The 27,364-nt window shown below is 41.0% G+C and overlaps 1 protein-coding gene across 2 annotated transcripts in view; it reads right to left on the reverse strand.

Annotated features, from left to right (window-relative positions):
- The window catches only part of ITGA6 (integrin subunit alpha 6), an 87,797-nt gene that overhangs the window by 12,782 nt on the left and 47,651 nt on the right, over positions 1-27,364 (reverse strand). For both annotated transcript variants that reach the window (XM_019970831.2, XM_019970839.2), the window contains exons 6-23: positions 25,218-25,428; positions 24,322-24,515; positions 24,091-24,179; positions 23,268-23,386; positions 17,721-17,819; positions 17,408-17,469; positions 11,528-11,688; positions 11,211-11,354; positions 8,703-8,818; positions 8,385-8,574; positions 8,206-8,289; positions 8,030-8,109; positions 7,798-7,875; positions 7,607-7,709; positions 6,043-6,216; positions 4,327-4,425; positions 4,119-4,229; positions 3,921-4,019 (exon numbers count right to left, since the gene is read on the reverse strand). In XM_019970831.2, the coding sequence (XP_019826390.2) occupies positions 3,921-4,019; positions 4,119-4,229; positions 4,327-4,425; positions 6,043-6,216; positions 7,607-7,709; positions 7,798-7,875; positions 8,030-8,109; positions 8,206-8,289; positions 8,385-8,574; positions 8,703-8,818; positions 11,211-11,354; positions 11,528-11,688; positions 17,408-17,469; positions 17,721-17,819; positions 23,268-23,386; positions 24,091-24,179; positions 24,322-24,515; positions 25,218-25,428 (2,213 nt within the window). The remainder of the gene's footprint in view (positions 1-3,920; positions 4,020-4,118; positions 4,230-4,326; positions 4,426-6,042; positions 6,217-7,606; positions 7,710-7,797; positions 7,876-8,029; positions 8,110-8,205; positions 8,290-8,384; positions 8,575-8,702; positions 8,819-11,210; positions 11,355-11,527; positions 11,689-17,407; positions 17,470-17,720; positions 17,820-23,267; positions 23,387-24,090; positions 24,180-24,321; positions 24,516-25,217; positions 25,429-27,364) is intronic.

Raw genomic sequence — 27,364 nt, forward strand, 5'->3', positions numbered from 1 at the left:
ATTTGGAACCAGTCTGTTGTTCCATGTTGCTTCCTGACCTGCATACAGGTTTCTCAAGAGGCAGGTCAGGTAGTCTGGTATTTCCATCTCTTTCAGAATTTTCCACAGTTTATTGTGATCCACACAGTCAAAGGCTTTGGCACAGTCAATAAAGCAAAAATAGATGTTTTTCTGGAACTCTTGCTTTTTTGATGATCCAGCGGATGTTGGCAATTTGACCTCTGGTTCCTCTGCCTTTTCTAAAACCAGCTTGAACATCTAGAAGTTCATATTGCTGAAGCCTGGCTTGGAGAATGTTGAGCATTACTTTACTAGTGTGTGAGATTAGTGCAATTGTGCAGTAGTTTGAACATTCTTTGGCATTGCCTTTCTTTGGGAAGGAATGAAGTGGGGATATGTAAGTACAACCGGTAAGAAACTTCCTCCTTCCTTGGCTGAATTCAACAAATCTCTCCTGGTTCACTCTCTCCTGTGTTCATTCAGTCATGTCTGACTCTTTGGGACCCCATGGACTGTGGCCCACAGGCTTCTCTGTCCATGGAATTTTCCAGGCAAGAATACTGGAGTGGGTTGCCGTTTCCAACTCCAGGGGATCTTCCTGACCCAGGGGTTGAACCTGAATCTCTTGTGTCTCCTACATTGGCAGGTGGATTCTTTACCACTGCACCACGTGGCAAGCCCCACTCACTGTCTCCTAGACCATGAAATTCTTAACAATTGACACTATCTTATTCAATTTTGCTTCTCTAGCACTTTTGTGAGGAAGGCTTCTCTGGCACTGCTGCAGTACATCCATGGTTAATTGGCTTGTTAACTGGATCAATTTAATTGCTGCTAAAATTTTAGTAACCATCTTATCTGGTTCAGTTGGGTGACCAGCTCTCCCTGACTTTTCTTTTAACAATATCTTAAATGTGTTTTATTAAGAAATGAACACAGGTGGGAGGGAGGTTCAAGAGGGAGAGAACATATGTATACCTATGACTGATTCATGTTAATGTTTGGCAGAAACCAACACAATTATGTAAAGTAATTATCCTTCAATAAAAAAATAAATATTTTAAAAAAGAATTGAACACAAAACTCTTAAAATTGGTTGGGTTATAAGGAAACAAAGATTTTTTTATCTTTTTAAAGCCAGGATTAGAGTAAAAGCAATGGGAAAACATATCAACATTAAGACCAAAAGACAAGGCTGAATTATTCAACCTCCTTTGCTTCATGTCCAAAGAAAAATAATCTAGACACTGGAAAAGACAGAGAATCAAGATAAAAATGAAATTGAAACCCTCAGTAAGTGAGGAAATAAAAAATGAAGGCATTTTGACACTTGAATTAAGTTTGAAAACTTTAGACCACACCCCCAAACTGCACCTTAAAATTCTAAAGAAACATGTAGATATGACAACTGAGCTATTATATCTCAGACATCAGTTAATAGAAAAGGTAACAGAAGACTAGAAATTAAAAAGTCTCTGTTTTAAAAAGAAATGGGTTCCAGATATGAGACTAATCCATTTTCAAATCTACCAATTATTAAATAAATAAAGTAGCAGTATAGCAAAGATTCCAATTCCCATTAGTAGGCATGGGCTCTGAAAGCCCTGAGAACATGAAATGCCCAAGAGAACCTCATTGTCTAGACACCATGGCCTTCAGTTCCATCATCTTCAAGAAAACAAGAGCACTTGATGAGAAGTCATAAGCCCAAGGTCTGGTCTTACCTCTACCCCACATGCTGGTCCTGTGACCCTGGGGGACAGACAACCTTCCCTGGACTCAAGTTTTCTCATCTGAACTTGAGATTTGGGGACTTAATGGGGAGCAAGTATTACAGAGTCAAAGAATAGCGGCCCAGAAGCCAGAATGGCATAGATTTCAATCCAGGACCCCAAATGACATCCCCTGTCTATGCCTGCTTCCTTTTTTGGAAAGTGGGTACAATGTCTACCTTGGCATTCTCCTGCAGTTTAAATGATAGTGTATGGGTAAAGCATCTAGTAGATGGCAGACATTTAATTAGTGCTTTATTAATATTAGTTTCTTCCCTCTAAAGTTTTCTTCTCTTTGAAGCTCAGTGAATCTCAGGATTGCTGATTAAAGCTACATAAAGTTATAGCAACTGCCTTTAGTCAGAGAGGCAGAGAAAGGATTCTCAGGAAGGGTGTGGTCTGACAGTCCTTATGATGCCTTATTAGTAAAGGTAGAGGAACTTCCCTGGTGGTCCAGTGGTTAAGAATTTGCTTTCCAAAGCACAGGATATGGGTTCAATCCCTGGTTGGGGAACTAAGATCCCACATGCCAAGGGGCAACTGAGCCCACATGCCACAACAAGCCTGCGCACAAGGAAGACTCAGTGCCCCCTAAAAATTAAATTAAATTTAAAATTTTTAAAAAGATGTAGAAAGGTAGGAGTAACCTGCAAAGACAACATAAGGTCAAGGTGAGGGTACATCCCGGTTAAGTATGGGACAGTCCCGGTTTACACCACATGCCCCAGCATCCTGCCCCATTTAGCACTTGCCCAGACAAATGTTTGTATTCTAGTTGAGATGGTAAATTTTAATTAAGGGTCACTATATTCCAGAAACCAAGGTCATCAGGGAGACACACTGGATTTCAGCTGGTCAAAGGACTGAAGCCTAGACATTTGCCTTAAGTACATCAGTAGATCAGCTTTAGGACAGTCATTCTTCTCCAATCACGCTCTTTTGCAAAACACTCCCACCTGTGACCTGCAGTCATTTACTTTCAGAGCCTGATACAAGTCCCTATGGGGCCAGACCCCCCCCCCCCCCGCAACTAGGAACCCTTTACTATACACAAGCTTCTGCTGCTAGTCCTGGTCAACAGTTTTCTTAATTACCTGCATGAAAACACCCATGCTTCTTGGTTTTAAAAAGATAAAGCTTGCAAGGAAAGAAAGTTATCAGAGAATAAATGATCAAGACTCAAAATTACGCTGTAAGCCCAAACAACAGATCAAAAGTAAACCACACAAGATGTGAGGATGCACTTAAAGGCGTGTATTTACATTTTAAAAAACTGCTCAAGGGTGTGATGTGGGAAATATAGTTTGACAGCACATTCAGATGAAAACACCTGGAAGTTTCAGTAGAACACAAACAGAAAAATAGTAGCTGCCAGAAATGCAAACCATCTTCAGCAACCATTTAAAGACCACATTTTAGGCTGAACTAACAGAAGCTGGGAGGCTGTTGAAGGTAAAGTTAAGCTGAACTAGGCAGACCACACGTCAGCTCTCCTTCCTGGAGCTGGCCCAGGAAGAGAAGAGATCTGGAACCTGTGCAGCTGCATCGGGCAGGACAGATAATTGAAGAGCTGGGTGGTCAGCTTTGAAGACAGTAAGAGAGATACGTCCAAGAAAGCATGACAATTTCCTTCAATTATTTCAAAGGCTGCTACATGGCCGAGAAGGAGGACTTATGTTGGGACTTGTTCCAGGGGGCATAATCAGGAACTGATCTTAGAAGATTCAAGTCTCAATCCGTATATAGAGATGGTTTCTAATAACTGCCACTGGCCATACACGCCAAGAGCTCCCCCATAGCGCAGGGAGGTTACCATCAGTAGGAGTATGCCAACATTGGCATTGGCATGAGAGGCGGTACAAGATGTGGGATCTTTAGACTTAGGAGGTGCACCCCTCCTCTCCTTGAGCCAACAGCTCTCAAGTCTGTCCCATCCACAGCAGAATGAGATGACCCGAGTCACGTCTTTCTTCCATGATTCTACTGAAATACAACTTGGGGTGGGTACCACCTTAAGACATGACCTACTTTCTCTTTAAAGGGAGTATCAGTGCCGTGAGAGACATGAGTCCAGAACAGCGTGTCCTCAGGCCATGGGCGTGGGGTGGAGGAGAGAGAGCAACTAAGTGAAGCCCGTGGAATCCTAACCTGAGTGCCTGCGTTGGGCAGCTTGATATTCTCGGTGGCGGCAATGACATCAATGGAAGCCCGCACGAGAATGTCCAAGTAGTTCATCTTGGAGTATTCCTGTTTGGAGACAAAGTGAGTGAAAGCGTGAGTGAAAAGAGAAATGGTCTAGCAGGTGGCAGACGGCTTGGGGGACACAGCCTGCGGTGGGGGTCACACCTCTAGAAACGTGCTGTTCCATAACCTCGAGCGCAGGACCACGGAGGCCTTGCTGTCCAGCCCTCGCAGCGGGCACTTGATGTTCACACAGTTCACGTTCACGCTGCAGTTCTGGGGAGAAAAGAAGAACAGGACTTACAGCACCACGGTCTGGGGAAGGCCTTCCCGCCACCCCCTGGAAAACTCACAGCTCTTGAAAAATACTCACAAGGGTCTGATATTTTCTTTCAGAAAATAAAGAAAATTTTCTGCCATCATCTGTCTGTCTTTCAGCAATTTCTCGTTTCCTTCTTGAGTTGTGAGCCTCCTGAAAAGAATTACATCTGAAATACTTCCACCAAGTGTAATTTGTGGCATTACTGTACAAATCTCCAGAGCACACCCTTCCAGATTGTGCCAAATTCACGACTGACAATCCTCACCTTTCTGCCAGCACCAAGGTGCATAAATAATTGAAGTGTAAGATCACAAAGTGTTAATTACCAACCTCACTTCAACTTTATTTTTCAAGGTAATTTTCTTTCATTCCAACCTTAAAACTCAGAGTGAGACAAAGGCTTTCTTTGTTCTGCTGTCTCCTCACCAAACTGTGAGCATCCTGAGATCAGGAACCAATCTCATTCCTCTACCCCTAAGCACTCAGATCGGTACCTAACCTAACTGTAAAAAGTAAGCACATCCTGAATGAGTGACACGGAATGAGGAAAAGGGAAAGTAGAAAAAGATCGAGCATGGTTTATTCAAAGGAGAATACTGAAAACTAAGCCAAGGAAGATGCTTTAAAATTTCATTTTTCAGACTTCCCCAGTGGTACAATGGATAAGAATCCACCTGCCAATGCAGGGGACACAGGTCCAATCCCTGGTCCGGGAAGATCTCACATGCCTCAGAGCAACTAAAGCGCATGTACCACAACCACTGAGCCCACGCTCTAGAGCCTGCCAACTGCAACCAGAGAGCCCATGTGCCTGTGCTCCACAGTAAGAGAAGCCGCTGCAAAGAGAAGCCCACGCAGCGCAAGGAAGAGTAGCCCCCGCTCACCACAACTAGAAGAAAGCCATGAGCAGCAACAAAGACCCAGCAAAAGCAAAAATAAATAAATCAACTGCCATTTCTCTTAAAGATTAGGAATAATGGACCATCTTGTTTCTCCAAGTTGATGAATATAAACCACCAACTATGAACACTGGTCATACCCAGTCACCTTAGAATTTAAAAGAAGCAGACTTGCAATAACAAAGCAAGTCTTTATCAAAATGGAGCAAAAATGATAGACTAGATAGTTACTTAAGTGTGGAGCAGTACAGAGAGAGGTTAACAGTACAGGCTTTGAAAACAAGCAGGGCTGTGCATGAATGCACTGCCCTCATAACTGCTGAGTGACTTTGAGAAGGTTAATCTCTCTGATTTTCAATGTCCTCATCTCTGAAATGGTGGGGATGAGAAAAATACCTCATCAGACGATCAAGAGAATGAAATGAGAAAATGCAAACCTAATGCTTAGCATGGTGCTTGAGACCTAACAAGTACTCAATAAATATTTTCTATTTTAAAAAGAATGAAAAGTCTTCAAGGTCACTTGCTAAGGTGCCAGTATGTTCTGTAATGCTTGATTCCACTGGGAGTTAACATTGGCTGGCCCATCCCCAGGGCATGTCCTTATACGTCACACTGGGCCTTCAAACTTCAGAAAATGTCATTTGCTTCAACATGCACAAAATGACCCTGACTTATATGCCACAGTGGTCCCTAATCAGCAGAAATCCTCAGCCTGACTTGGTTACTCACAACAAAACAGAAACTATGACACCAAAGGAAAAAAAAATTCAACATGCCAGAATGTCAGTTTCCCAAGGCAAGCAATGATTTCCCCTTTCTCTTATATTAACATCTATGGAGACATGAGACAGATGCATCAACATACCGTTAGTTTCAGGAAGTTTATTTCACCCTGTGGCTCACAAGTTATTTTTTCCAATCCTTTTGATTCTACTTTCACCAAATAAAGCAACCATTTGCCGTTGCTAATTTCTTTTGGCCACTGGATATTCAAGGTTGCTGTGCCGAGGTTTTTAAGAGGTTTGCCCAAGTTAATTACCTGTTAGAAAATAATATGTATTATCTCAGTGTAATTCTCTCAACATAAAATTAAGTTAAGCAGTTCCTATTGCCAAGAAAAAAAAGCCAAAATATCTGGCATAATCCAACAATAAAAGCACAGGCTCCAAAAGTGGACTTTGGATAGGACATCCAAAATAGAGATTTGTGTTTAAAGATTCTTGTCAATAAAAATAGGGGGAAAAAAAGATCAAAGAGAAATAATTGTTCCCTCAATCCGGGATCAACTTTTGTGTGCAACAGAATCTGCCAGGCTCTCAAAACGCCCAGGGAGAAGTCACGTGTATTCTTGTTTCGCTCTATAACCACTCTGCCTGGCAGGTGACAAAGCCACTGTGGTGACAGTGCAGTCATAACCTGCTTCTGGGGAGCCCCACGTACTGCAAATGAAGCTGCCTCTGTCCTGACCACAGGGCGGGGGCCTGGGATAACACCTGAGAGACCCAGAGGAGGGCCATTCTGGCAGCCATGAACCCATGAGTCCAAGCTGGGGACGGGGCAGGGAGCAACTCCGTGCAACAGAAATCAAAAGAGTTTGTATGAAAGACTGCTCCAGAACCCACAGACCTCTTTGCAGCCACATCTGCATAGGTGCCATAATCACCACCACCCACTAGCTGTCACAGTTCTGTCTAAAGCTAAGAGATGCTTTCAGAGGAGAATTCCACCTCTTCATCCTCCTAGAGTCAAGGGTGGACCCATTTTTGCTATTTCAGACTTTCACCTCAACAACAGTCCCTATGCTTTCAGGAGTGTGATTTGAGCCACAGACCTGAACCTGCGTATGAGTTGTGAGTCACCTCTGTACCTTGCACTCATGTTCATTTGACTGGACTTAAGAGCCACTGTGACCACCTACTTTGGAATGGGTCAGAGCAGTCATTAGTCTTCCTTATGGGTACACGTCAAACCCACATTCACCATCACAAAACTGCTTGGGAAAGGTCAGTGAACATTAACCATAAGCAATAAGAGAGATGATCTTATAACAGAGGAAGAAATAAATCATTCACACATTCTAAAGCCAAATAGCATTTTGAGATTTTTGTTTTATAGACAGACTCTGGGGAGAAAAAAAGCGAGTATTTCTTTGTCTCAACACCACAATTATTATTAATACATTAAAACTCCCTAAGAAGAAAAAGACCAAACTGAATTTGATTCTGAACAAAGTCCTATGTTGAATGAAGTTGTGGTTCTCCATTCTGAAAGACAACTTTTACACTAAGCCAGTATGCTGTTTAAAAACTGGCAAGCTCTCTTTATCATGCTTATTTATTGTTACTTATTAAAACTACATATTCAAGATCATACACAGCATACGTTAGCTTCTGATACACAGACTGGAAGGGCCAACTGCAACCACTTACCCTGAACTCGTACTCAATTAAACTTCCCACGTCCTCTTCAGATTTCATCGCTTGCTCACCAACTACTGTACCTCCAAAATACACCTGGGAAGGTTTAGCAACCCTGTTAAATTAGAAAACACCAGTTTTAGTGAGAATTGTTAAATGGTTCTTTCAGACACTGATTTGTTATGCTAAACACAAACACTTACCCGGAGACCGATAAAAGCAGTTCAATAACCACTTTTGCTGTAGCTGTAATTGAAGCCAAATTATCTTGATTGCTTGTTCTGAAAAAATGAAAGGGAAACAATAGGGTTTTATTGTAACAGTCAGTTTTCTCATTAAATTACACTCCTTTTATGAGTTAGATAAAGGCCAATTCATTGACTGGCTGTGTTTTCACGAAATGATTCTGAATGGAAGGTTGAAAGAATCTCTTACGTTTCCAACTTCAGATTAATATCCAGATCTGTGGTGTCAAAGGTGACCTCAGTTGTACTTAAAATCAAATAAAAAGTAACCTAAGAAACAGAAATAGCTGTTACCATAGGCTGAACATATTGACACTGCAATGGTATTTTAAAAATTAAAATACAGTATGTAAAGGCATCACCTACACTGGAATTTCTTTTAAAAGGATTCCCAAGCTCACAGTCTGCTTGTGAGCCATTCTGGTTGGCAACACAACTCAACTGCTTCTCCTGTAGTAGAAAAACAGACCAGATCACAAAAAATTCACTTACCAGGCAATGTTGTTTTTTTTTTCCCCTCCGAGCTGGTCTCTTAAAATACTTACAGGGAAAGCCCTCAGTTCTCTATATGCAGAGTAAGTCAGAGTGTCTGGAAAAGTGGCAATGAGTTTAGCTTCGTGAGCGTCGTCACCATCTTTGGTGGGATTCTTTGGGTTAGAAGGGCTGTTCGTCACTGTTATTTCTAAAGCAATGTCCTTCTGATCTTTTAGAACTAGTTCTGGTACACCTTTGTGACTATTACAATAAAAAAAAAAAAGGAAAACAACAAAGTTCTCAATGGATTTGCAATAACCCTTCAAAAAAAGCCACTGCAAACCCAGGGACATTTTCCATTTTTGCTAGTACTACAGCGCAATTCTTACATTGGTAAATAAGAAAACTTGTCCTGATTTCCTTCTCGGGTACAAAATTTATACTCTAGCTTAAGGTTGCTGTTACATATGTTGTCGTCTCCACATCCCTCTTTTAAGAAGTGCACCTGTAGGAAAACAAAATTGTAATTTACACCATGTAGGGCTCTAAATAGGTGACTGTTTCCATACAGTTCATCTCCCATTGTGACAATTACCATAGCAGAATTCAAACTACAAACATACTTTGCATCGAACGCCCACTCTGTCCTTTAATGAAACTGTGTTTTCAGAACACTTTGACCAAGGCAGTGAGATGCTATAGGACAATAAAGAGTAAGCCTGGCTCAGCTGTGTGGCTTTGGGCCAGTCACTTAATCTTTCATAGTCTAGGTTTCAACACAGGAGACGTGGGGATACCACCACCCTGCTACACAGGGTTACTATAAGAATTAACAACAATAATGACAGTACTACCTAACACGTGACTACGTATTTAAACTCATGCAATCCTCACAAGGGACTATGACGCATATACTGTTCAGAGACCCATTGCACAGATGGGGAAACAGAGTTCAAGGTTAGGAAAGCAAAGGGCAGAGTATCTTGCACTATCCTAAGGGATGCTTGATAATCACACTAATCAATAATTAGGAAAATGGTCTTCTTGCTTTTTATGTTTAACATGAGTATGGAGCTTGTGTATATGGGAACACACAGAAGAAATATTAATGTAACAATAAGTGACATTGACAAGTACAACAAGACTGTATATTGTGACCTTGCTTATTTAACTTATATGCAGAATGCATCATGTGAAATGCCGGGCTGGATGAATTAGAAGCTAGAATCAAGATTGTCAGGAGAAATATCAACAATCTCAGATATGCAGATGATACTGCTCTAATAATAGCAAGTGAAGAGGAACTAAAAAGTCTCTTGATGAGGGTGAAAGAGGAGAGTGAAAAAGTTGGCTTGAAACTCAACTTTAAAAAATCTAAGATCATGGCATCTGGTCCCATCACTTCGTGGCAAATAGAAGGGGGAAAAGTGCAAGCACTGACACATTTTATTTTCTTGGGTTCCAAAATCACTGTGGATGGAGACTGCAGCCATGAAATTAAAAGACACTTGCTTCTTGGAAGAAAAGCTATGACAAACCTAGTCAGTGTATTAGAAAGCAGAAACATCACTCCACCAACAAAGGTACACAGAATCAAAGCTGTGGTTTTTCCAGTAGTCATGTACTGATGCGACAGCTGGATCATAAAGAAGGCTGAGCACTGAATAACTCATGCTTTTAAATTGTGGTGCTGGAGAAGACTCTTGAGAGTCCCTTGGACAGCAAGGAGATCAAACCAGCCAATCCTAAAGGAAATCAATCCTGAATATTCACTGGAAGGACTGATGCTGAAGCTCCAATACTTTGGCCACCTGATGCGAAGATGCAAAGAGCTGACTCATTAGAAAAAACCCTGATGCTGGGAAAGATTGAAGGCAACAGAAGAAGGGGGTACCATAGGACTAGATGGCTAGACAGAATCACTAACTCAATGGACACGAATTTGAACAAACTCTGGGAGACAGTGGCAGACAGAGGAGCCTGACGGGCTGCAGCCCATGGACATGACTTAGTGACTGCGCAAGTGACATTGAAAGTGTACTGAAAAGCACATAAGGAACTACACTTGATGGCAACAAATACTGCGATGTGCACGTGTAGGCATGAGCCTAACTCATTCATGAAAAGCTTCGTCAGTGGGCCACCAGAACCAGTGCCTCAGAGCGGACACTCCACTACCAACTATATTTTGACAAGTATAAAACATTAAATCAAGATGTCACCGGTCCCCAGCCTAATCCTGCAGATGCAGGCATCCTAAACCCTAGCAAACAAACACCCACCACTTCAATAAGAGGTATACAGAAAGGCACACCATATAAATTTTACTTCCTAAGATTACATAGGCTACATTAGACACTAAATTTTGACTATTTCATTCTCATATATTTCAGTTGTGTCTGACTCTTTGCAACCCCAAGGACTATAGCCCACCTGCAACCCCACGGACTATAGCCCACCAGGCTCCTCTGTCCATGGGGATTCTCCAGACAAGAATACTGGAGTAGGTTGCCATGCCCTCCTCCAGGGGATCTTCCCAACCCAGGGATCAAACCCAGGTCTCCCGCATTGCAGGTGGATTCTTTACCATCTCAGCCACCAGGGAAGCTCATGAGAATAATAAGTTTTGTCAATTATAGTCTCAGTAAGTCTCAATGACCAGAAATTATTAAGAAAAACAACTCTCATCTCCAAATTGTATTCTGTAGGTTTCTATATCCATTGTTTACTTGGGACGCAAATTTTCTCCAAACTATACATATATTAAAAAGCTTATTTAATATACAAAGGAATGGCCTTTAGGGCAAATCAGTCACTAGTCTATTGCCTTCGGAGATGTTTGATTTAGCATAATAAAATGGAAAACAGTTAGTAAAATGAAAATCAGAAATACTTACATCTGTATGAACAAACTTGGGTTCATTTGAATTTAGAATTGGGAGAACTTCTGGAAGCGAATTCACTCGCCTCCGAGTGCTTGGCTCCTGGATCTCCACTGAAGCAGTTATGGGAATGGGACGCAGTTTATCTCTGATGTTTTCCTGAAAAGAATGCAGAGACACAGTTGAAGCCTGCTATAAACACTACCAGAGAACTCCAAAACAATGCTTTCCTTTGTCCTGGATAATGTGTTGCTAGTATTTATATAAAAGGTCACATCTACACTTGTGACCATGTACCTGCATGACAGAACTGATCTGCCTGCGGCCCTCACCTGGAGCCAGAGGGTTTCCTCCATGCACGCCTTCTGTTTCTGTCTATTCAGAGTGAGCTCTTGCGAATACTTGGGCTCAGAACCTTGGTTTCGAAACTGAACTCTTGACGACAGCCCAGATTTTCTTCTTTCCTTTTCAGCCTCCAGAGTGCCCACAATGGCTAGATGAAATCAACAAAATCACAGGAACTTAAAACGTACTCATACACAACACAGCTATAAGTACACTGAGTTTGTTTTTGATATATTTTAATTCCTCTTAGAACATTTTTTCTCATTGCCATGGTTTTCCTTCATATTTCCTGGCAACGTACATTCTGACTTATGAAGTTTCAAATCAAGCTGTCCTTTCCTGCCCATTACTATGAACAATTTTTAAAGCTACATTTCCTTTGGGCCACGTGGGGGAGCTCGAGAATAAGTCAAAACCTCAGAGAAGCGTTAAGAATCAGTTTCACTGCATTTCAAGAACTCACAAGACTACGACACAGGAGGGCAGCCAACCCTGCAGAAGGACCTAAACTGACTCCCTCTTCAACAGTCTGCTGCTTAAATTCCAAAAAGGCCTCTAGATCAACAGCAGCTTCTCCTGTGTGGTGTCAGGAATGCAGATCCTCAGGCCCAGCCAGACTACTGAACCCGAGGCTGCATTTAGTAAGATCATCAGGTGGTTCTTATACACATTAAAGCGCTCATAAAGAATAATTGTCTAAAAAAGGAAAAACATATTAGAGATGGAGATGTCTTGATGAAGAATTTAAAGGTAAAACATACTTCCTTTCAGTGGTTAGAGGGCCCCTTTGCCCATTAATAAAACTCCCAGAATCAAGGTTTCCACTTCCAAAGCCCCAGAGGGCACATCCTACTTGTGATTACCTACACTAACAGAGCTCAGAGATAAGCTATGATTTGGATGATCAAAATCTCATTTCTTAACTTCAGAATGCATTCTTTGCCAATTCACTGGATATAGCTGCTATGTTTTAATACTTAAATGACTTACATTTATTAATCACTCACTAACCATCCCTGGTGGCTCAGATGGTAAAGCATCTACCTGCAATGCAGGAGACCTGGGTTTGATCCCTGGGTCGGGAAGATCCCCTGTAGAAGGAAATGGCAGTCCACTCCAGCACTCTTCCCTGGAAAATCCCATGGATGGAGGAGCCTGATAGGCTACAGTCCATGGGGTCTCAAAGAGTCAGACACGACTGAGCAACTTCACTTTCACTTTCAACCATCCTTCAACTACAAGGATATCAAACCAGTCTACACTAAAGGAAATCAACACTGAATATCCACTTGAAGGACTGATGCTGAAGCTGAAGCTCCAATACTTTGGCCACCTGATGCCAAGAGCCAACTCACTGCAAAAGACCCTGATGCTGGGAAAGACTGAGGGCAGTAGGAGAAGGGGCAAGAGATAATGAGACAGTTAAATGCCAACACTGAATCAACGGACATGAATTTGAGCAAAAGCTGGAGACAGTGGAGGACAGAGGATCCGGGCATGCTACAGTCCACGGGGTTGCAAAGATTTGGACTTGACTTAGTAACTGAACAACAACAAAAAACCATCAGAAGGGGCTTCCCTGGTGGCTCAGTGGTAAAGAATCCACCTGCAATGCAGGTGACACAGGTTCGATCCCTGTGTTGGGAAGATCCCATGGAAAAGGAAATGGAGATCCACTCTAATATTCTTGCCTGGGAAATCCCATGGACAAAAGGAGCCTGGCCTGGTGGGCTACAGTCCATGGGGTCGCAAAAGAGAAGGTTATGACTTAGCAACTAAACAACAAAACCATCAGAAGGGAAAGCAAACCAGTGTGTCCAGGGTCAGAGAAGCCAGCCTCAGGGAAAAAACCTGCTCCAGAAAATGAATCCATGTTCTAATAATCACATTAGAGTTTGGAAGGGACCTTTTTGCAAGCACCTAATAGCCTCTACTTACACATGAAGAACTGGAGACCCACAGAACTAGGTGACCGGCCCAGAGTCCTATAGCAAGAAACGGAGTCAGCTCCTTTTGTGTAACAAACACAAAAGATAACTGCCTTATAAAGCCTCTTAGATGTGCAGGTTCCCACTTCCCCTAAGCTTCTGCCAGCTGGACCACCCTGCTCTTTTTCATTTTACCTCTCCTTCATTGCCCGGCTACCTCTACTCCTTCAGATGTCAATGTGGATGCTACTTCCTCCAGGAAGCTCTCCCGGTCCCTCCTGGAGGGTCCGACCGTATTCTATTTCTCTTATCACTACACTGGAGAAGGCAGTGGCATCCCACTCCAGTACTCTTGCCTGGAGAATCCCATGGATGGAGGAGCCTGGTAGCTACAGTCCATGGGGTCGCGAATAGTCGGGCACGACTGAGCGACTTCACTTTCACGCACTGGAAAAGGCAATGGCAACCCACTCCAGTATTCTTGCCTGGAGAATCCCAGGGATGGAGGAGCCTGGTGGGCTGCCATGTATGGGGTCGCAGAGAGTCGGACACGACTGCAGTGACTCAGCAGCAGCAGCGCTACACTTAAGTCTGCTGTGCTGTGAATGCCCAATCACTTTCTCAGGAAAAGCCGCTCCAGAGACCACCTCCAGCTCTTCACCATTGTATTCCCCAGCAACAGCACAACATCTGACACAAACAGGATAGTAGACCATATGAACAAACACATCAGCACACACCCAACGCGCATTTGCACGCACACACATACAGTCATCATCCTTGTGCTGAAACAATGGCTGTTCCCATATGTAAAACCAAAATTTAGAAACAACTGTTTCAATAGTAATTTCTGTGTCCATCTGAAGAATTCTTAAATGTCATGGCTGCCAAATGGAATGCGCCTCCATTTTAGGCCCTCTGTGAGCCTTGACATCATCCATTTATCAGTGACCTGCTAACTTCACAATGAACCAGACGAAGGCTCACATGCTGAGTGCCCCTCATGCCAAAAGCAGGGGAGTGCGTGGGGGCATTAAAACCATTTATCTACCAGACCCTCTCCAACCTTTTCTGACCCTCCAGACAGTTCACATCATCTTAAAATCCTTGCTGGCCACCTTTGCTGACCTTTGCAGGGGCAAGCCAAGTAGAATAGTCATTAAGGCTCAATTATAAATATCTGTAAGGATGGAACACCATAGCCAAGGACTGCTGAGTTAAAGCAGCAGCCGAACAATAAGCTCACACACTCGGACGTGGGGAACAGACTGTAGACGTATTAACTCTTGCAGCTTTGTGCAAGTTCTGCTTTATTTGACTTAGAATTTCCCAATACCGTGGAAGCAATGGCAATAATTTCTCTTTCCATTTCTTCAGAGAAAAAAAGTTCTTTCTAGAGTGAAGTGAAAGTCACTCAGTTGTGTCCGACTCTTTGCAACCCAGGGACTAAACAGTCCATGGAATTCTCCAGGCCAGAATACAGTAGTGGGTAGCCTTTCCCTTCTCCAGGGATCTTCCCAACCCAGGGATGGAACCCAGGTCTCCTGCACTGTGGGCGGATTCTTTACCAGCTGAGCCACAAAGGAAGCCCAATCTATAGTGGGCTATTCATAAATACTTGGTTAATGTAGGGGTAGTTATAGGAAATTAATATACATGGCATCAAGGGCAGCATTTATGCTAAAAGGAAGTTTGTAATTTATTTTGTATAAATGATTGATCTGAGGGAAGATAAGAAATGTTCTGATGAGATTTCACATCTTTGGCAAACAGTGTGGTTTGAGAAGATGACCAATAGAATAAAAACATGTTTCCCTTCCCTCTCCCTGCCTAGTCTCTGTCTTTCCTGGTCTCTCTAGGCTGCTTCCAGACACAATGGTAAAAGGCCCCACGATCCAAGCCAGCAAGTGGAAGGGACCACAGTTGGGTAAAAACAACACAAAATCTGAGAGGGTGAGAGATTGGGAGAAATCATAAAATATGTTCTATTGCTGAAAGCCACACAAAGAACAGTATTTTCTATACTCAGTAAAATACCGGCTACTTCAAGAGCAAAGCGAAAGGCCACAGCTCCCCTGGGGGTGGAAAGTCCTAATACATGCACACCATACTGCAAGGTCTGCAGAGCTCATGGAGCGACAACAGAGTGGGAGGTGGCCCAGAAGAAGGGGCCTAAAAAGGTGAAGGAGATGAAGAAATCTCCTGAGGACAGTTTAAAATCTGGGAAGATGAAGGCCAAGTGGGTTTATGACAGCATGGATTGGGTGAAGGCAGACTATATATGAAGTTCTGGGATATTATAAAGGGATACCTTTTTTTCATAAAGAAAAGAAATACTCAAGGTAACATGGAGAAGCCTTGAGAAAACTCATTCCATCTCAAAGAGGAGTAAAAACTGAAAACCTTGAGAACCACCCTGTCTTTCCAGAAAGGTTTCCTTGGTGGCTCTGCTGCACTGGTATACCTAGCCGCTGGGACCACGGCTGACCCAGGAAGGAAATCACCTTTGCTCTGTACTTCCTCTTTGGGGAAAAGATGTCTTTAGATTCCTAGGCCCCCCAACTTTACTCTAGCTTACTCCTGAAGAGGTACAGCTGCTACTAAAACACACCAGAGAGGGCCTCAGTGATCATCACTATTGTGAGAGTATCAGTCCAGGTTCAGTGCACGATACTGGATGCTTGGGGTTAGTGCACTGGGACAACCCAGAGGGATGTTATGGGGAGGGAGGAGGGAGGAGGGTTCACGATGGGGAGCACATGTATACCTGTGATGGATTCATTTTGATATTTGGCAAAACTAATACAATTATGTAAAGTTTAAAAATAAAATAAAATTTAAACAAACAAACAAACAAACAAAATTTGTCAAACCCTGTGGCAAAACTCCTGTCTTTCTTATTAAAAAAAAAAAAAAAAAAGCGAAGTAGAATAAGACCTTATGAATGACAACCTGCTTTCACCACCTTGAAAAAGAAAAACTCAGTCATGTCCAACTCTTTGCGACTCCATGGACTGTAGCCTGCCAGGCCCCTATGTCCATGGAATTCTCCAGGTAAGAATGCTGCAGTGGGTAGTGATTCCCTTCTCCAGGGGATCTTCCCAACCCAGGGATCAAACCTGGGTCTCCTGCATTGTAGGCAGATTCTTTACTGTCTCAACCATCAAGGAAGCCCTTTCACCACCTTATCTCATCTGAACTCTGCCACAATCCTATGTAGTTAATTCCCACCAGAGGCATTTACTTTTAACTGATAGGAAAATAAAAACTCAAACATTATGGGATTAGCTCTGTGTTGAAGCACGGGATCCAGGAGAAGAGCCCAAGTCTCTGAGTTCAAGCCCAGTCTTCAGGTCCCCCCGGGCCCACCCTCAGGGACACAGCATGGGTGTTCTGGACCACAGAGGCCTCTGGGAGGGGACCCAGCAGCGAAGAGACTATAAACTGACAATTTATTCAAGTAGGACTCGGGCTCCCGCGGTCACTCTTCTACAACCACCACCCGCCACCTTACAACCACAAAACCACCCTGCTTTTCAAAGACAGACATGGAGGAAACGGTTGTGGCAGCAAATGAGTACTTATCCAAGGCATTCATTCTGCCCTAAACCATCTGCTCTGGAAAATTCAAATTGGGACCAAATGCATTTTTTTCCTCTTGTGCTTTACCCTCCTGATTAAAAAGAAGATGACAGACAGACTTAGTTCTTTAAATCAGAATTTATGGACTCATGTTGGCCATTACAGTTTTGTTCGTCTAGTTATTTATTCAGAACTTTTCAACCTGGCAGACAGAAAAGATCTAATTTCAGTTGATTCACTGTGTTGTACAGCAGAACCTAACACAACATTGTAAAGCAATCATACTCCAATTAAAGAAAATTAAGCAAAATAAAGATGTTCAGATAAGCAAACAAACAAAAAGTACTAGGTACTTACTTATTGAAGGATTGTAACCGGTGGGTTTAGCAGTATATTCAAAACAGGCCTTAACCTTGAGGCTGTACAAAATCAAAAACACAGTCATTAAGAAATGCCTTACTGCCCTGGAAAAAAAAATCTCAACACGTTCCTCATCCTCATATCCCCCCAGGGATGACTGATGAGTAAAATGTTATATACCCACTTGACAAGATTCCTCTTCCCTTTCCCCATTTCTCTTAATCTTCCCCATGGCTCCTCGGGGCAATGGGGTCACCATAAAGCAGAGATATGAAACTGGGGGAAGAGTGGATACGGCGCAAATGCTCACCATATCCCACTAGGCGCCCCACAGAGCGTTTTCTGACGGAGATCAATTCTGTTGGGTGTTACTGTGATGGTTTGCTGAATATTAATCACAGGCCGGGATCTGAAGACAAAGGAGAAGACAAGCTCAGCCTTTTGCTATCTGGATGTAAGATGAGCTCACGCACTACACAGGCATCCTCAGATGCTGCATCTTAAAAACCACAGGAAAAACTGTTTCCCGATGATATTCCTGCTCCCCCGTTGCTAAAGAAAATAGCTGTTAACAGACATAATTTAAAACATGATGACGTGATACTTATAAAACTGTTTAAACATGACACATTCAAAATTATCAATTGTTTTATATTAATAATTTTAATATTAATGGAGTTTTTAAACTGAAAGAATAATATGGGCAATATGTAAAAAGTTCCATAGTTTTCAGGTGAATATGTCTCATCCCCACCCAAATTCTCAAGGAGCTTTGCATGTCCTTCCAGACATATCAGTCTGGTTCAGTTAAAAATACTATTTAAAATTAAATATAAAACAAGCATTTCTTTTTAAGTGGGAGTTTTTCATGCTTATTGGTCTGCATGTTGCTTTTTCTCATTCACATTTCAGAGGTCTTCTCATATCTCTACACACAAATCTAGTTGTTTCTCACAGCTGGTGGTGTTGCATATACCAATGGAACATCATTTATTCAACCAGTCCCTTAATCGGTGGACATTTATAATTCTGTAAGGCTTTCAGCTGACAAACATCCTTGCATATACATCTATGTACATGTATGTGTCCTAAGTTTATTCATCTGTTTATCTGTAGGATAAATTCTTAAGCAGAATTTCTGAGTCAAACAATATATGCATTTTTAATTCTGGGTAATCTTGCCTCCCCCTCAAAAAAAGCTCCAAAAAGGTTATACCAACATACATCTAACATTCTGGGGTGCTCACTACCAGGATTTCTACACATATGTGCATTTTAGTACTCTAGGCAAGCCCTGACCTTACAGGTCCCCATCTTACAATATCTGAGCTTCCTATCCTCCCTGGGACTCTGCTATCTCCAACCTCACGTGCTTGCTAGTACTGACCACAACTTTCCTACCGCCACAATATCTGTATAAGCAAAGCCTGGAATCCTTTATCCTTTCCTATCTCTGCCTTAACCCAACCTCACGGACACACAAGCAGCAGAATCCTACACCTTTAGTCCTTCTCACCATGTAAAATCATCATCTTTCTCCCTTATATATTCTTCCCTACCCGCCACAGCCCAAGGGGTCACCAAGGGCCTATGGCTTGATCCCTGCACCACTGGCACAGGAACGCTAGGGTGTGGCGGTTGGGGTGTGAAAGGGCTGGGCAGACGGTACACCTCCCGCCTCTGGCACTCCCCACATGAACTCAGAGTGGCTTCTATGATTCCATTGCCACAGGGATTCAGTCACACTGACTTCGGTGGGTTTGTGGTAAACCCAGCCATCCTGGAGAATAGTGTTCCACAGGAAAATGTATTCCAAATTCCTAAGGGCTAGTCTGAACTTCTGGAATCAATCTGTCTGTAGGCCAGACAGAGCGTGAGTACCTTCATGGGGAAGGCAGGAGCCAATAAAAGGGCAAATGATGCTCACATTTTTTTCATTTCCCTTTATCTTAATTGTTTCTCTTTCTATTGTTATTTTACACTGGAGATACTGCAGGTTTGGTTGCAGACCACAGCAATAAAGCTAAGACTGCAATAAAGGAGTCACTTGAATTTTTTGGTTTTCTATAAGTTATGTTTTCAGTATACTGTAGTCTATTAAGTTGCAAGGGAATTATGTCTAAACAATGTACCTGCCTTAATTAAAAAATATGTTATTGCTAAAAAAAAAAGTGCTAATCAGCATCTGGGCCTTCAGGAATTCATAGCAGTAATATCCAAGATCACCATAATTAAAGTAATAATAAATGAAAAAGTTATAATAATAATAAATGAAAAATGTTACAAGAATTACCAAAATGTGACAGAGAGACATGAAGTAAACACATGTTGGGGAAATGACACCTTGCCACAGCCTTCAATTTTTTAAAAAACAAAAAACTGCCACAGTATCTATGAAGTACAGTAAAACAATGTGCAATGAAATGAGGTATGCCTGTAGGTATGTTTCTAAAGTTTTGAGAGCATATTTAGAAGGCAAAAAGTTCATAAATGTTTTAATACCAGTTGCTACAGATGCTAGAGTGTTTTACATATAATAGTACTAAGGCTTTGGTACGGCATACATTTCAAAATAAATATTTTAACACACACTTCTGCCTAAATCCTGTTTTTAAACATACAATATACACAATTTTCAGAGCACATTATATATGGAATCGTAAAAATGCCTTTTAACACATAAAGCAAATCTTACTGCTCAGCTGTCTTGTGTTTAATTGGCATTTACTTATTAAGTATCATAGTACTAGTATGATTTAGTGGAGACTGACATTGGGAAGATTTAGGTACCATGCCCTGCTCTCACAGGATCCAGGCTCAAAAGCACAGGCAAGTCCTGGGCTTCTGTTTTTATTTGTAAAATAGGAAAGTTATCTTATTAGCAAAGGCTTTTGAAATTCATTTTCATACTATCTATGAGGAAAGAAGGAACATGTATACAGGATTCACAGTCAACCTACTTATGGGGACAGGAAAGTAAAGGTATTAAAATATCAATTACATACAGATACAAATATTTAACTGGCTAAAGACGTTATCTTCTGGGAAAGTCTTGGTAACCAACTTTTGTTACAGGAATTCAAGTCTTCTTGACACCAGAGGTATGTATCTCAAACTAGAAGTTCAAATTGCTTTTTGATGGAAACTGCTGAAGTAATCAAATGTTATACTATACTCTTCTACCTTTTAAAAATGTTGACTATTTTAAGGTTAATACCTAACACATGAACAGAGAGAAACAGGCATATAAAGGCAGTAACAGACATACATTCAAACTATTTTTTTTATCTTCTTCCTTTGGCCTAATATTCCAGATACATTTTTCTCCACTTACTTTCACATGTCCCACTTTTGCCATCTGTAATGTCTCTTCTGGTTCTTAGCTTTCTCATAAAATGACTTTCATAGATCTTGCCATTTAACTAGAAGACTATTTTTCTATAGTATTTTATACCACATTATATAAATGCACAGTATATTCTGTCTTTTTTAAAGTAGTATTATCTTCAAAAGTATCCTGGTGTCATTTTATTATCCGCAGGGGTTTTGGTTAGTATACTCTTTTAGATATAGAGGCTACATCTATGCTTGGCATCCTTCCAGAAGAATACAGAGCAACGACAGTACCAAGTGTACACATGACATACAGATTATTTTTCGTTTAGGGTTTCACTGAACATCGCTGCCCATTTCTTTGAAAAGATTCTTCAGATAAAAATGACTGTAAAGCCAAATAGTTTTTTTAAAAAACAAACAAACAAAACCAATGAACCCAAATGGTTCATTTTCACCAATGATCAAAGAACTGCAAATTCAATCAAAAGATGAGATCACACCACAGTGGCAAAAATTAGATTCATCCTGTTGGGTGTCAGTAAAGGTGTGAGAAAATGGGCCCTCTGGTAGGTTGCTGCTGTGAATATAAATTGCTACAACTTTTCTGTGGGTATATGTAAGGGTTTCCCAGGTGGCTCAGTGGTAAAGAATCCATCTAGCTGCCAATGCAGGAGGTGAGAGTTCAATCCCTGGGTCAGGAAAATCCCCTGGAGGAGGAAATGGCTACTCACTCCAGTATTCTTGCCTTGGAAATCCCATGGACAGAGGAGCCTGGCAGGCTGCAGTCCATGTGGTTGGAGTCGGAGACTGACTGAGTATGCATATACACACATGATGAATACAAAAATGTGCTAACCTTGATCCCAGCAATTCTATTTCTAGGAATTTTTCTTTAAAAAAAATCCATTACATGGAGATATATATACAATACACCATCTAACACACTGTTTATAATAGCTAAAAGTCACAGACTATCTAAAAATTCCATCAACCAAAGACTCATTAAATGCGTATTATGGAATAACATTGAGCTTTTAAAAAGAATAAGATTGATATATCTGTATTAACAAGGAGAGAAAATGGAAGAGGTTGATTTTTACAAACCAGAATAGAAGACAGCAGTTACAGTACGGCTGTTTGATGATACCCTAGAAGTGCAGAGAGACTCAAAACTATTAAAAGTTGTTTGATGGAAGGAAAGAATATTGGAAAACTTGCACTTAACTGCAATTCTGTATTAACATTTTATAAAAAAAAAAAAAACAAAAAAAAGAATGTGCTACTTTTTAAATTAAAAAAAAAATGTTTTGCACAATTTTTCCTGGCAATTTCCAGCAGTGATGGAATTGTTGGGATAAGGCCACTGAGACACAGCTGATGGGCAAACCGCTGCAGCCTTTCTGGAGATCATTTTGGTTGAAGGAATCACAAGTCTTAAAACACACATGCGCTTCAACTTTGCAACTCACTTTCAGGAAGTTATCTTAAGGAAATAATCTAGGACATGAAGAAAAGTAAGGATGCTTACCAGCTTTGTGTATCAAGGAAGTAAACCACCAAACCTGGAAAGCAATCTAACTGTCCAATGACGGTATGCTGCTGCTGCTGCTGCTGCTGCTAAGTCGCTTCAGTCGTGTCCGACTCTGTGTGACCCCATAGACGGCAGCCCACTAGGCTTCCCCGTCCCTGGGATTCTCCAGGCAAGAACACTGGAGTGGGTTGCCATTTCCTTCTCCAATGCATGAAAGTGAAAAGTGAAAGTGAAGTCGCTCAGTCATGTCCAACTCTTTGCGACTCCATGGACTGCAGCCTACCAGGCTCCTCCGTCCATGGGATTTTCCAGGCAAGAGTACTGGAGTGGGGTGCCATCGCCTTCTCCAGTATGACAGTATGGCAGTTGTTAAATAAACTATGACCCAAAATAAACAACCCAAAATTTGTTAAATAAACACATGACCCATATGATGTCTCAGGCAACCGTTAACTTCATTTCAGAAAAGTACTCAATGACAGGGAAATAACCCACTATGCGTTATACTCACTCACAGAAAAAGGCCACTATTCATTACAAACCAGCAAAAGCAGGTTACAAAACTATATGTACATTACAATCTCAATTTTGTTAAACATAGGTGTATATTCACAGGAAAAAACCTAGAAGGATATAAACCAAAATTTTGGAGTTTCTTAATAGATGGTAAAATACAGTACATTCATTTCCTTCTTTAAATTCTTTATACGATCAAATTCTTTGTTTCAGTTTTTATAAATGTAAAGGTAAAAAATTTCTACCAGTTCTGACCTTTTAAAAAAATTAGTTCAAAATTATACAAAGACTTTACGAAATAGGTTTTTATTACATTGTTGTACTACTCTCAAGAGAAAAAAATATTCAAAACTCATACAAGACTTTGCCTTTGAAGTACAGTTGTTACAAATTTCAATTCAAAATGTCAAAAAAAACCAACAACTCTAGTATAAGCAGATTTACCAAACAAGCTTAAAGCAAGAGATTACACACCTGAAAATAGTCACCGAATCTGAGAGAGAACCAACAGCAACATCAGGGTAGGAATTTCTATCAAGGTCCATGTTTCCAGCAATTGAATATCCAAAAAAGGGTGACTTACCCTCAAGAACCTGAAATGAATAGGGCATCAGAACGGACACCTGGCTACTAAAATAAGCCTTTTATTTATGCTTTGAAGATAAGTCTCTTTTGAACTGAAGTTAAAGAGTTTACTTACAAATTATATTAAATCACAACTGAATTATAAATAAGCATACACATGATCAAACATTTCATGCATTTTATTTTCACAGAAGTTACCTGATTTATGTTGTATCTGAAAAGACAAAGAGAATTTTTGATAACCTTATGTACCATATTAAGTCAATCAGTGTATTTCAAACCAAACTTCTCTTCCTGCCCTCCAAATGTCTTATTTTCCTCTAAAGCAATTTTTAGATTTTGGTATCTGATTCTCTATGCAATTACAATCATCTCTTATGTTTGTCCAGTTTCATCCCTTCTTAATATGCTACTAAAGGAAATATATCACATTCCATCTCCTTATGCTGCCAGGGTAGAACAGTCTTTTCCTTTGGCTTAGTTGGATTTTTAATTTACCAAAGAAATTTTACAGTTTAAAACAAGCAGCTCATTGCATTTAAATCTATTTACAAGCTATTTTCTAATACATATTTTTATAAAACCAAAGTTCACACAATTTTAGATTTGTAAGTAACACATGATTAGTGTGAAAATTCACGTAAATCTAAACAATCCATTGGAAAGAAAACTACTGAGACCTTAACTATAGAAATCCAAGTTATCTGGTTACCTGTGTTGGTTTGGTATTTATTCCATTCGCAGATCCATGATAGATAAAAACCTTCCCCTTACCATCATAGGGTGCTCCAACCGCAATATCTGTTAACAACACCATGTTTTAACAAACGTCACATTTTAAAAGCATTCCAATACAATGTTTTAAAATATGTCATGAGCACTCACTATCTTAGACAATCACATAATCTATAAATCATGACCATTTCACAATCTATTTCTCTACCTGGGTAGCCATCTTGATTAATATCACCAATATTTTTGACTGCAATGCCAAACATAGAATCTTTGGTTCCATTAAGACGAATCGGCTTGACGTTATTCCATCTGCCTTGCTGGTTAATGTAGACATACGCTGCACCTCCAACTTCTCCACTTCTATCAAAATACTGTGGGGCTCCAATAACTATATCTTGCCACCTGAAAACATAATGAGGGGAAGAACTGTGAACCACTGGCCAAAATACCAGCAAGCTTAGGGAGAATCCCACATGAACGGGTACTAAGGACACAGAGATACGATAAAAAGGACCTCAAATCTGGAATTTATATCTCATCAATTGAAGTATTTTTTTAAAAAACTAGGTAGCCTCTAATAACACCCAAAGGAGAACATCAACAGTAAGAACTTGAAGCCAGTTTCCAAGTTACAACTATAGTGCAGAGAGACTCCCAGTGAAGATTCCACTCCCTTCCACCTTTGACCTTCTACCCAAGACCCAGATAGGCACCACCCACCACAGACCTTTTTATCGACTTTGTCACCAATCCCTACTTTCAACAGGACATTCTGGCTACTCCAAAATCCCCTTAAGACACCACAGAACAGAACCACGTAGGTGTCATTTTTTTTTTTTTTAGTTAAATTTTAACTCTCACAGACCCATGATCCTAGGACATAGTAAAAACTGAAGACTGAAAATGTAATCCTACATCCTAGGGAGGGTAACGAATGTCTGCTACCAAAATATAAGTGAGGAAGACTGATGGGATGGTAAAAATTTGGCAGCGGAAATATCCTTTCCATCAACTAACCTGGAAGGGTATTCCCTCTCAACACCTATAGCAGCCAGAGCAGCGATGAGCTCTTTGCAAATGTAAAATAACCTCAGCGGCTCTTACCCGTCTTTGTTGAGGTCCACCACTGCTACGTCATAGCCAAATGAAGAAGCCAGCCCTTCCCCATCAAATATGTGCTCAGGGAGAAGGTGCGCAGACTTCAGGTCTCTTTTAAGCAAAACCACCGCTCCACTATGATTGGCTCTAGGAGCACCAGACACGAAAGTGATCTCATCTTTGGAAACAATACCTTTCCCCGAGTCCAAAGAAAAGCCTAGAAAAACAAAACATGGTACTTATCAACTCTTGTTTTTCAGGAGGTATCTAACACTGGTTACTTCATCACTACCTGTGGTTTCCCACCACTCTCCTTCTGACCCTCCCCACCAGCTATCATATCTATGATAAGAATTACAGAACCAGGAGATTTGACTCAAGCATAAAATAGTAGGTATTTCCCTGTTAAGGCATTTTAAAAAAGCACCTGTGCTAGTTAGCATTTGTGTAACTTCAATCATGAAGCATACATGCTACTTAAGAATCAGTTCAAACTCCATTCCAATACTGAAACTGCTGTAAAAGGAGATCAAGCTAGATACTAAATTATCCAGGGAAAGTTACATCCTGTACACCAAGATGTAACCTGACATAGCATAACTGAGTGCCTATGGGTCTTGCTATAATGCAGTGATTAGTAACTTGTATATTCATCAATCTCTTTGGTCATCAGGCAATAAAAGAATGCTAACAACATTAATATACCACAGCCAGCATTTTACTCCTTAGGGCCAACTTAGTTCTCAGACACAAACATGCAAACAAAACCATGACTGATGAGATTTGAGAACCTAGCGTAAACAATAGAGGTGAGCAAGTTGTCATCTGTATCAATTACACACTTGTTCAGAGGGCAGAAAAACATTAGAAACCTCATTATAAAGCATCAGGTAGGATGTCAGATTACCAACTGAGGTTAAATGGCAAGCAGACACAAATGTCCACGCATCAAAATTGTCCAAATAAAGCAAATCTTCCTATGTGAAGACGAGGCAGATGCAGAATACTATAAGCTCACCCTTTTAATTGGGTTTTATTTATGAAAAGCATCACCGCTACTGTTGCAGTTCTCAAATTGTGAAGCGTGTTGAAAAACAGGATACAAGTTTATAAAGGAGACACAATTGAATCCAGCTCTGGAAGCCATTCTGGCTGCAGAGCCTCAACTGCAGCATGCTTTTTGTGTGTGCTTCACTTGAAATGAAATAGAAAATAAAAAGATTTATGCTCTATATGGATCAAAAAAAAAAAATTCTTAAATGACCATGACCAAGACCATTTATTTGTCATCTCAGAGGTCACAAACCTAGGTAGCTATTCATCATCACATCAGGGGATGTGTCGGGCTGCTCCCTGGGAGGCTGTGTTTTATAAACAAACTGATCGGGATCTGTATAGGAAACGCTGGTCAAAAACAGCAGGCCTGTACACATGCACGGGACGGAAGAGATTGAAGAAAAAGCAATTATGCTTGGTAAGAGGCACACCGGCTACTGCCGTGCTCGCAATGTTGAGGCCACTGCTGCATCCGGCAAGCCACCCTCTTTGCCAGCTTCCAAACCTCATGCAGATCATTTTCCTCCTAAAACCTGCTGATTTTTTCGAAATGACAGATGCACAGACAGCCAAAATGTAACAGTAGAAATGTGACACTATTCTCCCCACCCCGACCCAGTACCCGCTTTTGAGGAAATCCATTCTGAAAGTGGCAAATGTGTTTAATAAAAAAAAGTTTAATAGTTTCACATGTTCCAGTAGACACTAAGATAAAATCCACGGGCATCTATCTTATGAACCAAAGTGTTGGCTTCTTGACCAGAGACATTAAATTGAAATGGCATAAATTAAGTAACTCATTTGAAGAGACTGTTAAAATTTATTCAATTAAAATATTGGTTTACTGAGAGTATTAATATTTACCTTGAAAAGAATTTTGCCCTGGAAAATCCTATTTAATAATTGAGACTGCAAACCACTCAGCCCTGTGTTCCCCTCCTGTCCTGCAAAGCCACTGAAAGCATTCACATACCCAGCTGCTTCCCACCCTGTCCCAATCATTTTCATGAGCATTTCTTCCCTTGGCTGGGGGAGTATTAATTGTGTGACCTTGGACTAGGAAATTCATTTCCCTCAGTGACAGGCATTTTTTCCCC

The sequence above is a fragment of the Bos indicus genome, chromosome 2 (assembly GCF_029378745.1).
Source record: "Bos indicus isolate NIAB-ARS_2022 breed Sahiwal x Tharparkar chromosome 2, NIAB-ARS_B.indTharparkar_mat_pri_1.0, whole genome shotgun sequence".
NCBI classification, from domain to species: domain Eukaryota; kingdom Metazoa; phylum Chordata; class Mammalia; order Artiodactyla; family Bovidae; genus Bos; species Bos indicus.